General features: G+C 37.4%; 1 protein-coding gene across 2 annotated transcripts in view; it reads right to left on the reverse strand.

Moving 5' to 3' along the window:
- prkacb.S (protein kinase cAMP-activated catalytic subunit beta S homeolog) overlaps positions 1-14,164 on the reverse strand; it is a 51,688-nt gene that overhangs the window by 24,716 nt on the left and 12,808 nt on the right. Inside the window, exon 1 of one of the 2 annotated variants that reach the window (XM_018259419.2) lies at positions 7,192-7,394. Within the exon in view, the coding sequence (XP_018114908.1) occupies positions 7,192-7,372 (181 nt within the window). The 5' untranslated portion in view covers positions 7,373-7,394. 2 annotated transcript variants of the gene reach the window in all.

The following is a 14,164-nucleotide window of genomic DNA, read 5'->3' on the forward strand; positions in this document are numbered from 1 at the left end:
TAACTGCTTAAAGGGGTTGTTCACCTTCAATGTACAAATCCTATGAAACCATTAACACTGCTCTCAATGTGTTAGAAAAAACATTTTGCATAACAAAAAGTACAAATGCCATTGTAAAAGCTAATTTTTCTACCTGTTAACTCAGTCCTTCTCCTGTCTCTCTGATCAGTTTTCTGAAGTGATGGGAGTGGCCTATTTTGAACCTGACACACCAAGAACTTCCTATATGATTACATCATCATGCCCAGGCTTTGCCCTTACTTGTTTACTATTGGATGTTAGTACTGCCCTCCTCCTCGTGATTCATTGGTTGCTTGTGCACTGTAACCAGTCACATAATTTGAATGGTCATTGGTTGATTACTCAATTGTAATGGCAGAGGTTAACAGACGCAGCATATAAACAAACCTGCCTTGCAACAAACAATCACACAGCCATGCAGACAAATACTGCAGAAAAGGAAGGAGCAACCTTGTTCTCCCAATTCTTGCACTCTCCTTCTGCCTACGCTATAACTGAATGGAGTGGAAAAGGGTGCAACCTTTTCTGGGAATAAATACCGGCTTTTCTATATTTTTATCTTTTAATACCTTTGGCATTAAGCATAATGTTAGTTATTTACAAACTTGCAACAAAACCAGCACTGACTTGCTTAGAAAAGTATGTCATTTACACATCAAGCAGTGACAGTAGGATCACCACTGTTAAAACGCTGGCAAAATAGCATGCAAGAGATAGAAATGTCAGATGAAGTTGCAGCATTGATCCGACGCGACTGACAAAGGCAGATGCATGCGATTTGTTGCCAGCGTTTTGTTGTAATGCGACGGATGTCAAAAACGTCAGTGTAGTCCTACCCTAAGTGTTCCACTTGTGGAACAAGATTTAGAGCTCTAAATACCAAAAAAAAATTAAAACGTTACATTTTTCATGATATAGGGATTTATACCAGAAAAACATTTTACTTTATGCACACAAATTTAACTACCTCAAGCGCATACAAATAGTCCCGGAAGTCACGTCAGCTGCTGAATAATGATTTTTTATGGGGTAAGTACACCAAATAATACATTGACCCGAACCCCAAAATAATATATTTCTGGAAAGTACAAGTGCCATCTCCCATAGTATCCATTATAGTCCAATAATTCAAATTTTTTAAAACAATTTCCTTTTTTTCTCTATAATAAAACAGTAGCTTGTACTTGATCCCAACTAAGATATAATTAATCCTTATTGGAAGCAAAACCAGCCTATTAGGTTTATTTAATGTTTACATGCTTTTCTAGTAGACTTAAAGCGATTCTGACACGTTCCTATAAAAATCATAGGAACGTGTTAGTATGAAGAAAATGCTGCACACAAAATATTTCCTGCAAAGGCCCCTCTGCAAGGCCCCCCTCAAATCCGCCCCCAGCCCTGCGCACCTTTTTCAGCCGAATCCCTCCCTGCACTGACTGATCTTCCGGGTTGCTTCACTGACGCAGGGCTGGGGGCGGAGCGATCCTTCCATAGGCTGAAGTCCTGTTGTGATACATAATCAGCCAATGGAAGGATGGCGCCGTCCCCAGCCCTGCGTCAGTGAAGCAACCTGGAAGATGTAGGAAACAGTTGAAGAGATTTAGTCAGCATTTGAATTCAGTTGAAGAGATCTTTTAGGTGGGTCAGAGGGTCGGGTGAGTGCGGGTTTGCGGGAGGCTTTGCGGGGAAATATTTTGTGTGCAGCATTTTCTTCATACGGACACGTTCCTATGATTTTCATAGGAACGTGTCAGTATCACTTTAAGGTATGAAGATCCAAATTATGGTAAGATCCATTTTCAGGAAAACTCCAGGTCCCAAGCGCCTCAATCCCCCCATCTGCACAGTTGAAGTCTCTGCAGCACACAGCCCACACTCCCCCTCCCTTTCACAATCTTGTAACAGTTTCTCTTCAGTACCCGAGTGCTGCTCAAATTCCTCAGCACAGCCCAGCAGAGGAAGCAGTGGCAGACTGACAGCAGACACAGCCAATAGGAGTTAAGTTAGCTGCCAGTACAATGTGTGATGTCATAAGGAAGTGGAAGTGAACACTGTAGTGTTTTGGGGGGTCAGTGACACAGGCTCCATGTGGAACTGAAGGATTAGTACAGGGAAACTTCCGAGGTGAATATCTCTTCAAGTGTACTTTTTCTGTTAACTATTTCTATGGCAAAGTTTGTTCTATTAATGTGAACTGTTAGATTTGTCAATTTGTCAGGCAGAAACATAACATTGCAAAAAGCCCAGTTGTTTCAAGCATACAACAAGCCATGTATGAATATATCTATTTTATTTAGTACTTCTAGTGCAGTACAAATGGGAAACAATATTGATTTTAGAATTATTTTACATTATTATGCAACCAGTAACAAAATCTAATGTTATGATGTACAGGTATGGAACCTGCCATGCAGAATGCTCGGGAGCTGGGGTTTTCTGGATAATGGATCATTCCGTAATTTAGATCTTCATTAGGGATGCAGCAAATCCAGGATTCGGTTCGGGATTCGGCCGAATCCTTCTGCCCGGCCAAAACGAATTCAAACCCTAATTTGCATATGCAAATTAGGGGTGGGGAGGGAAATTGCGTGACGAGGAAGTTAAAATGTTTACCCCTTCCCACCCCTAATTTGCATATGCAAATTAGGGTTCAGATTCGGTTCGGTATTCGGCCAAATCTTTCGCAAAGGATTCGGGGGTTCGGCCAAATCCAAAATAGTGGATTCGGTGCATTCCTAATCTTCATACATTAAGTCTGCTAAAAAATCAAGTAAACATTAACTGAACTCAGTAGGCTGGTGTTGCCTCCAATAAGGATCAATTATAACTTAGCATGGATCAAGTACAAGGTACTGTTTTCTTATTACAGAGAAAAAGGAAATCGTGTTTAAAAAATTAGGATTATTTGGATGAAATGAAGTCTATGGAAGACTTCTTTTCCGTAAATAATGGGATAACGGATCCCATACCTGTAGAGTATTATCAACTCCTGCCTCATTTAACCTCTGCAACAGAAATATTATTTGTGTTGAATATTGCATGCATTCATTTATAAGGAAACAGTCCATATTTCACCTTCATAAAAAGATTACAAAGATACAGCATATAATGTAAAAAGCATTTCATAAGGTAACACATAACAGCATTTACATAAGGCAAGCACAGATTGTTCTGCTGAATGTACTCACTGAACTATTAAGCATTAGGAAAAAAAATCCCACATTAATACCCTGTTATATGTTAAAAGCCAGATTTGAGCAAATTCCTGCACATTGAAGGATACCAACTATTCTAATGAAGTACAAAGCATGACAGCAACGTTAGTAAACTTTTCTTCTATAAAGGAAAAAGCAGTTGAGCTTATATGAACGATGCATGTAATATTTAGCAAACAAATGGCATGGCTGAGATTATTTATGGGTGCCCTTGCCTTGTACTTACCATTCATGCTGAAATAATTTTTTCGAGAATCATGATGCTCGGTATTAACAGCTGGGGTTTTTTTTTTTACTCCTCAAACAGCCGGATATAGTTTTTTTCTAAATATATCTAAAGTCAAATAATGTGAAACCAATCCAAAGCACTTGTCCTATTAAAGAGGGTTTGATTTATCCATTCTGTGCTAGCATGCAGGGATAGAGTGCTTCATTAACAATGCACTCCCACATTAACTTCTGCAGTGATCTAAACAGATCTAAGCTGCTCTTCGGTAATGCTCTAAAATCCCTCCCCTACTATAAAAGGTTCAGCACTTTAAGCGCTAAACTTACACTCTCTAGTGGCACATAAGATGTCAAGAAAGTATTATACATAAAGTGGTTAAAAGGCTCAATTGAATCAGCACGGTTAGTTCCTATGGCAACATAAGCGCAGCATTATCTATGTGCATTTTATCCTTGCAAATCTTTAAGTTTACCTCGGAAAGGTGGACTTCAACAATATGCTGCTATACTTACACTATCCTATTTCACTTAGTTATTTCCCTTAAACATTTTCAAGATCCTCTATGACAATTAAGAAGGAAAAATGGCTTGTGTTTAAAGGAAGACCAAAACTGAAAGGCGTTCCTGTATGAAATGGATGCTAGAACAGATATTCTAGATATACAGTCATATGAAAAACTGACTGTGCAAAAATTAGTAATTTTGCTAATTTGAATACATGTAATTGCTCAATACTGATTACGGACTACACCAAATTGGCTGGGTTAGCTCGTTAAGCCTTGACCTTCATGGGCGGGTGTGTCCAATTATGAGAAAAGGTACAGTATTTAAGGTGGCCAATTGCAAGTTGCCCTTCTGTTTGACTCTCCTCTGAAGAGTGACAGCAGTCAAAGCAACTCTCAAAAGATCTTAAAACAAAGATTGTTCAGTATTGTGGTTTAGGGGAGGGCTACAAAAAGCTATCTCAGAGGTTTAAATGGTCATCGCCAGTGATGTTGCCCATAGCCACGATTATTAAGATTTTTGCTTCCGTTTTCAAACTGTTGAAATCTAATTGGTCACCAAATGTAAATGTAATAATCAGCCCTGTAGCATCATCTTATATAACAGGCCAACCTAATTTTCTGCTTGATAATTTGCAATGACCCCTAAGCTTAGCTTCTCAAAAGAGTGTCGCAGATACTTTCCAAGATGGTGACCCCCTGTGACAAGTTTGAAGTCCTGGATCATTGCTGCTATTTAGATGCTGAAACTTTAGACTGGTGCAATAAGTTCAGTATATAAATCAGCATCTTTAGCCATATTCATTTTAGGGTTTAGTTCTCCTTTAAAGGGGTTGCTCACCTTCAAACACTTCATCAGTTCCATTGGTTTCAGAAAGATCATCAGAAATAGACTTTTTCCAGTTACTTTCCATTTTCTATGTGTGACCTTTTTCTAATATTTAAGTGTAAAGTTTCATTTTTCACCTTCTGAATCAGCTCTGGGAGGGGGAGTCGTCGACTCTTTAACGTTTTTAAATTGATACATTTAGTTGATACATTTGTTATTATTGTCCCTGCCTAAGCAGAATCTCTGAGCTTCTTTAAATGCAGCTGTTAGAATTGATATGATAGTTCCTAATATGCCACAGATACTGCTGAGAAATGTATTAACTAAACGTATCCATTAAATGTAGCAAATTATAACAGTTCAGATTACTCCTGGATCACTGAGCTGCCAGACTGAAACCTCAGAGTCAGGAACATTAAAGTGGTTGTTCACCTTCAAACAACTAGGGTTTGCAGACCCTGTAAACTGTTCTAAACTGATACATTTAGTTGTTACAGTTCTTATCTTTGTCCCTGTTGAGCAGAATCCCATGATTTTTATTACAGGCAGCTGTTACAATTGATACAATAGTTGCTAATACTCCAGAGATGCTGCTGAGAAATGTATCAACTAAATGTTGTAACAATTTACTGAGCTGCCACACTGAAACACCAGAGACAGGGACATTCAACTTTAAACTTAGATTTTGAAAAAATGGTAAAAAAAAAAAATAATGGAAAGGAATTGGAAAAAGTCTTTATTTCTGGTGAACAATTTGAAAACAACTAAACTGAAAAAGTGTTTGGAAGGTGAACAACCCCTTTAAAAAGTTCTTGTGCTTACATGTGTGTGGCTTAAAATGAATATGGTTTAAAAACCTGGAGTGGTTTTTTTATTGGCCCTCCATCACATATGCCAGAAAAATACCAGCTCTTGGTACCACAGAAGTGGAGAGCACTGCCCTAAAGCATTCATACCATAACAATGTCTATAGAGACATCCTTCGATTTGTACGACTCGAATGCGGGCGAATACGGACCTATTTGATCGAAAACTGACCTATTTGACCAAAAGAACCCTTCAACTTAATTTCGGTTGGTCTTTTTGAATTTCAACGTTTTTTCAATTCGAAAATCAACCCTTGATAAATATCCCACTAAAAGAACTATCATTTCCTTCAGTGTTTTATAAATGAAAATGCTGAAAACAGACAAAAAGTACCTTGCCATTTAGACTGCAGGCATAATATCTGATATTGCAGGTGGCACTGTATATATATTATAATACACAAAAGCCATGAATATCCTGTAAATTATATCCTTATAAACGGTGAGTAGTGATGTCATCAGTTATAAATGGTGAGTAGTGATGTCATTTATGTCACATGACCCACTAAAATTTGTGTATTATAATAAATAAAGTACCCCCAATTGTAAAATATGAGGATATTAGAAGTTACCTTGGAGTTCCATGACCTGTATAAAAACACTCGGCCTTCGGCCTCGTGTTTTTATATGGTCATGAAACTCCTCGGTAACTAATAATATCCTTATATTTTACAAGAGGGGGTACTTTATTCACTATATATTGCCATAAACATGAATTACCAAACAGCAATGATTACTGAAGATACCAATGAAAATATGGAAATGTGAGGGAGATGGGTCCTTGATCACTGCAAGACCAGATTATCTCTTCAGACTAAACAACTGCAATCTAAATGGATCCAATGTAGAATGTCTAAACTACACCCTCCTGAAGAAATATGAAGCAATATGGCCTTTTTTGTTTAATTAAATGTAAATATTTAAAAGCAGGTAGAAAACAAAATTTGCACTTAGTTCTATACAAGTGAATTGGGTTGGATTCATTTGGGTTGAAAAAAAGACGAAAGTCCAGGCCATCCATATAACCCTCAGTGCATATGTAAATACAGACATATGGATACACTTAATTTAATCTACAGGGGTGGTTTCTTGTTCTTTTTTCATGTGAAAAATTACCCACCTGTCTAAAATGTCCTCAAATGTACTTGTGAGGTGTAATATCCCCCACAAGTGCTTGGTCTCCAGAGAAAACAACCCAAACCTTTAGGGTTTTTTCAGTTTGATTCTTTCATTCCTTCTACCTGTTAAGTTGCATGTCTACAGGGCTGGAACTAGGGTTAAACTGAAGAGGTTAGGGTTGCAACAATTAGGGAGAACTGGGCCTAGCGGTACTTTTAACTTACATGACACAAACACTGATCAGGCAAATGCATGAAGTGTTTACCTTAAAACACAAAACGGCTTGCCTATAATTCAATTAATACAGAAAAGATGTTGCATTTAAAAAGATACATACAATTTCAATGTTTAAAACGTTCTGTGGTGCAACTACTAAACCTTCATATAAAACATATGGAGTGAACACTTACTTGTCCTGTCCCATATACAAGTACTTTCAGAAACAAAGTAGCCCTCGTTTTCTAGGGCGAGTCTCTGATCTTGACAAGGAGTCTTTCCATTCCTATTAAATAATCTGTTAGCAAAACCTTCTAGCTTCTGCAGGGCTGTTGTTGTCCCGGCGGACTGGCTACCCTCGCTGTATGATGCCATACATAGAAAATTGGTGGCAACAAACTGATAAATGGCTGAGAGTCGTTTTAAAATGCAGAACTAAAAGGGTTGCAAAGAAAATGTGCATCTGACTTCCTGTTTGGTTGCATGAAGAAAACCACCAAGGCTGTTTCCTTGTAACAGTATCTCAAGTCTCAACACTTTCAGCTTCAGGCTTTATGATTTTAAAAGAAAAAGGCAAAAACCAAAGAGACTGTACATATAACAAGGCATTTAATTCACACTAAGTAGGTTTACCATTTTAATGTTCACCTATCACTACTTCCTCATTTCTTTTAAGTCTAAAGAAAAAAAAACGTTATTTCTATACTTGTTAAACACAAGAAAATCACATTCTAGTTTGCAACTATTGTCTTGGACTTTTGATATTGTAATGTCATATGTTGCCAATATAAACATAGTATGGCAAAGATCAAAACACACTTGGAGAAGAAAGCTTGCCATCTTGCCATGTTAGTCAAGCAAAATAAAACTTTAATTACACTATATAAATTATTTGAATCTTTAAATCACCAGTGGGATGGCAGTTGGAGCGATTAGTTTTCCGAAGTCGCATTGTGAGGAAACTTCGGGAAGATGAATTGCTCCAAGTGCCATCACCGCCGGCTAAAATGTAAATCGCCGGCGGGATGGCACTAGGAGCAATTCATCTTTTGAAGTCACCCGAATCTGCCTGTGTGCCCTGACCCTTATACATAGCAATCTACAACAAACGCATCTAGTCAGAGATAGCCCAGCAAATACAATAAATATGATAAGATATAGGCTGATGCAGTCCATATTAAAGGAGAAATAAAGCTTAGCTAAATGTAGCTAAAATGTTGTACATTAGGTTTTGGGCTTCTGTACCAGCCAAAGACAACAACAGCCCTTTAGCAGGGCCTCCAAAAGATGCCCCAGTAGCTCCCCATCTTATTTTCTTCTGATTCACTGCACAAGCTCTGTGTTGCGGCTACTTATGGAGCTTCTGGACCAATGCACAAGATACTGAATATATATTTCTATATAAGGTTGAGACTGATAATTATTGATACATGGCAGCTACGAAAACCAGAACACCATCAGAATGTAATAATCAGTCCTGTAGCATCAGCTTATATGACAGGCAAATCTAATTTTCAGCTTGATGATTTGCAACAACCCCTAAATTTAGCTTCTCAACAACTGCTCAGGACAAAGCATGCGCATGTCGCAGACACTTCCAAAAGAATCCAAGATAGGAAATCTCCTGTGACAACTTAGAAGGCCTGAATCATTACTAATACAAAGGTGCTGAATCTGTAGGCTGATTCATTAAGTTCAGTATATAAAATATGCCATTTCTAGCCATATTCATTCATATTAGGGTTTAGTCCTCCTTTAAAACCTAATGTGCTGTACTGGGTGTCAGTATAAATAAAATAAAACAGCAGTGATGTTTACAAGCTTGATGGGGTGAACGGGCTAAAATATAATATAAGCATGGGAGGTGCAACAGAGCACATCACATACCGAAAGATTTCTGACTGCAGAAGCCTCCTGCATAGGGGAATTTAGGATCATGGGCAGTGAAAGTCTCATGGTGGCGCTAAAAAACAATAATGACAGTAATTTGCAAGAGTATTTAGAAAAGCACTAAGCATTAACCTTGTCAGAGCAATAACATTAATGTACAGCCGTATATGCTGCTGAAATGCTGGTAGTGCAGGCAGTGGTAGAATTAACTACCAAGGGGTGATGGGAGGAGCAAATTTTGGGCTTTGCCACATTACAATGTGCCGGTACAGATGCAATCATATACTGGAATTTACTTTTGTTCTGCTATTGGCTATGTGACATAGTTGGAAAAAAACCTGACAATGCAACAGTATTACTTATACAGGTACTGTATATATAACTTCATACTGTTTTCCCTTATCTTCACAAAAAATCAAAAAGAGCACAGGAAAAAAGTAAAATATACCTGTATGGAATTGTCCATCTCAAACCCAAGATTAAGAAAGACCCAAATTACAGGTCCATTTTTAGCAAATTATTCTATTTTTCAACTTGTTTATTTTCTCCTATAATAACTTGATTTCAACAAAACTGCACAATCCATGTTGGTAGCAGTACAATCACATTGTGTCTGTTTAATGTTTAAATGATGTACAGGAACAGTAACATCAAAAATTTTGAAACATACTGTACTTTATACTTCACTTTTAAACATGCTCTATTTAAACATCAATGGCTGCCCCCATTATGCATATAAACTATTCTAAAATTTCTTATGCATATAAACTATTCTAAAATTTCTAAAGAAAACACACCAGGGCAGTTGAAAATAAAATTTTAAATTTAAATTCACATAAGACAATTTTATTTTTGATGTTACAGCTACTTTAAGGTAAGATAGTCCAAATAACAGGGGAAAAACCCTTATCGGAGACCCCCAAGCATTCCACATAATGAACCCTATACCATTAGCACAAAGGACTCCTATAAAAGTAATAAAGGGAAGCCAAAGTACTTTTGAACAGACTGAAAGTCCCAGCTAGGAAAATGTACAAAGATCTTTATACAGAAATGTAAAAGCATTGCTAAGAAAATTAAATTGTATCCGAAACAACACAGAATTCACTGTCTTAAGAGATGCCCTACATTTTCTAACCACCTGCAAAAAAAATAGGAACTTCTGCATTGTGCACATGATATCCAGCATTAATAATTAAGCAAAACTGCGGACATTATAACGGTTACACCGAGGTCTACACTATAAGAGGATGACTATTATTTTATATGTTACAATAAGCTGTGATCAACACATTAGTTATTGACAACACTGCTAGAGATGCATTTTTATACTAGCAGTCTTAGCTATTTCTATAAATTCAGATTCAGAAAAATGCAGAAATAGGGTTTCTATTTTCTATGCCTTTAGAAACACTTTCATGCCATTCACTGGACCTTAACTTCTGCTCGTTAAAAATATGTAACATTATCATCCTAATTTAGACAGCTGTGCACTTATTGCAAATGAAATTCTTTACATACCTAGAAGCATCCCTCTCTTCTTCTTCTTATACACCACAATATAGTTCTTTTCTAATTTTAGCTCACCAGTGACTAGTGAATGCAGTGTTACCATGGTGATTATCGCTTGTTTAGAGCAGAAACATCTGATTGTCGATTTTCCAAAGGTCTTCGTTTTTCAGCAAAGGAAGTGATTTGCAGATCATGCCAGATGTTATTTAAGGTTAAATGGGTTAAATACGATTAATGGATTTAAATAAATTTAAAAACATTAAGATGAGCTGGTGAGAGCTCTAAGGCATTGCTAGCATTGTAGAAAGTTTTCTCCTGCACCTGACAAATCTCTAGCACCATGCCTTTAATTATCAGTGCTGGCAAATAAATTCATTCTAATGGATGGTTGCAGTTGATGCAGAAAAGCCATGCAAACGTCTAGAATAACTACAATTGTCCTTTGCCATCAAGAAGAGTAATAGATAACCTGGCTGTGCTAAGGTTTGAGAATAAACTTGACATCAACAGCAGGTGTGAGAGTGACCAAAGAAATATGTGATAAAGCGAATTTTGCCTTAAAGGGGAACTATCCTGAAAAATGAAAATCGCCTGGGGGCAGGCACATGGAGCTCTTCTTTTCCGATGTTGTCTCACAAGGAAACTTCGGGCAACTTCAGAAAACGAAGCGCTCCGTGTGCCTGCCCCCAGGTGATTTACAATTTAGCCGGCTGAAGGCAGATCAGGGAGATTAGTAGCGACGAAGAAGAGGAGATTTGTCGCCCGTCGACTAATCTCCCCGAATCTGCCCGTGTGGCAAGACCCATAAGGGGGTTGGCCTCCTTTCCAATCAGAATTATTATAGCTCACTCAAGTAACTCATTCCAGTACAAACAAAATCTAACAAAATGACTGCCTTTTGCACAAATTCTTAATGTAGAGAGACATGATGTCTGGCAATTTTAATAGCGTTAGCTTGTATACATTTTCTAGGCAAAGGTAGCCCCCCCCTCCCCCTATATGAGATATTGGATCTAACTGTCAATGAATATCTGACACCCAACTGCTGCATGAAGCGAGAATGAAGAGAAACAGATGCTGAGAGAGAAATAGTTAAGATGAACTTTATTATTTCAGAAACGGTACAGAATTTTTAATTGGTTGTATTTAGAAAGTTTCTTATTTCAGTATGCTGAAACTTATATTAAATTTTGATTGTCACGATAGTTAAAGTTTTTCACGTGGAGTGACATAAGCTCCAGGGGAGATGCTGCTGAACGGAGACTGAAAACTTTATTTTTACAGTCAGAGAACAAAAGCAACTAAAGAGTGGTGTATCCAAGCCTCTGGGTGATAAACCTTTTATCAACTTTGGCTATTTAAGGAAACTAAGTAAGACACCATTCCACTGCATGGCATTTTGCTGAATGAGTAACTACATTTCACTAAAATAAATGCCTTTTTTGCTTGTTAAAAACAAAATGCAATAAGGAAAATAGCAGCAGCACATTTATATGTATCATACGCTTATACTGCCCACCTACCATGGACAGATTTAGATCATAGGTCAATTTGTTACTAGAGCCAATCTATTACTGGTAATGCACTGGATGTTTGCCATACAATTAAGCAGATACCATATGCCTAATTAGTACAGGTATGGGACCTGTTATCCAGAATGCTCGGGACCTGGGTTTTCCGGATAACAGATCTTTCTGTAATTTGGATCTTCATATCTAAATTCTTCTAGAAAATCATTTAAACATTAAGTAAACCCAATAGGCTGTTTTTTCTTCCAATAAGGATTAATTATATCTTAGTTTGGATCAAATACAAAGTACTGTTTTATTATTAAAGAGAAACATTTGGATTACTTGGATAGAGTGGAGTCTATGAGAGACAGCCATTCCATAATTTGGAGCTTTCTGGATAACGGGTTACCTTATAACGGATCCCATATCTGAAATAATAAACAATCCTGTTTTCCATCTGGTCTGACTGATCTGATTTAAAAAAAAAATGCCTCACACAGTTTGCAGTTCCTACAATTGGCTTTTATATCAAAAAGAGCAAATTTGAACGTTTGAATATATCGTATTTGTCTTTCACAAGATTAGAATTATTATTACTTGCAGGACAATAAGCCTTAAGCAAATGGTCTGAGATTATGTCTTCCTTGGAGGACTCTCCAACTGTCTGCAAGGGAATTTGGACACCAGGAACACTTCTACATGTCTCGACAGGGGTTGAGTTGAAGGAGTACAGATGGACATCACAATGTTATTTTAACAGAATAGCACTAAACTCACTTTAAAATGAAAAAAAAAATCCAGACAGTGGATCAATGTTGGTGTTGCCTTAAAGCGGCCAAGTTTATGTTCAATATTCTAAGGATATTTTATGCACCTGGAAAGATAAGATACATATACCCTTGATACGCAAGATAGTGTACATATACCCTTAAGATACGCAATATACATATACCCTTAAAATACACAAGAAACATATACCCTAAAAGGAAACCTAAACCCCCTTGCTTATAAAAAACCTCAGACCCCTACCCTCCATAGTCCCCCTGCCTGCTCCCCCCACACAGGTGTTAACATCTGTAAATGCCCCATATCCTGTAATTACCCCTCGTTGCAGAGTCAGCACAGTGGAGCTCATGGGCGGCATCTTCCAGGACTTTGTTAATCTTCGGGCGCTTTGGTAATTTTCGGCACTTTCATAGCATGCACAGTTATCACGAAGCAGAGTCTTTTCAGCTCTCTTGGTTCCCAGTGATTGGATATCAGGCAGTAACCAATCAGTGAGTTGAAGGGGGCCACATGGGTCACATCTGTTGCTTTTAAATCTGAGCTGCATGCGGAGGATTAATTGCAAACTCACTGAACAGTTATGTTCCATGTTGGCCCCCCTTCAAGTCGCTGACTAACTCAAGAGTGAGAGCTGAAAAGCAGGAAGTAATGTTCTGGCTATTATGTTAGACATAGTCACTCCAGCCTTTATACGTTACATTTTTGGCAAACTATTTTAGAAACATTTTTTATTTTGCACTAGTCAGTTTTTATTTTTACACTGAACTGTTCCTTTAAATTTGCCAATTTATTTATAATATACATTATAGTTACAGAAAGAATAAAAGCAAACACTTTCTAAAGTTTTGGCAATCCAGATACCAAATAGCAAATGACGGAAAAAGAAAAAAATATTAGTCAGCAACAAGTTATCCCTTTTTAAAGCTGTAAAATGGTTACAAATGGGAATTATAAAAATCCCTCTGAACAGTATAAGCTCTTCCTATAAATAGCAAAGATATGACAAGACCAATGGAATGACATTAATCTGCATTCACTACATAGACTTCTACTGCCACCTGCTGTTAAAGGACAAAATCTGTTTGACTCTTGTCAATGAATATTTCAAACAGAAAATGCGGTAGAATTCACTTTAAGGGAAATGGCAGATGTAACGATTCAGGGAATTTTGCTGCCCAAATGTGATAAACTATGGGAAAGGAATTTGTATGGTCTTCCAGAGTCCGTTTATGATTCATACAGTTTACTGGCTACTGATAAAACTGTCCCACGTTTATACGATTGTGATTGGGACTAGGGAAATGCTGATAACGGAGAGAATAATAGATAACAGATAATAAATAACTGTGAGGCTAAATTATTTTTATTCATATATACATTCACCTATTTATACTATTCCGACATTCAGAAATATGCTGTGTAGATCTGGTCAATGAGTCTAGTGACCAGTCAGCAGTTTCAATAAGAA

The sequence above is a fragment of the Xenopus laevis genome, chromosome 4S, assembly GCF_017654675.1.
Source record: "Xenopus laevis strain J_2021 chromosome 4S, Xenopus_laevis_v10.1, whole genome shotgun sequence".
Classification (NCBI taxonomy): Eukaryota; Metazoa; Chordata; class Amphibia; order Anura; family Pipidae; genus Xenopus; species Xenopus laevis.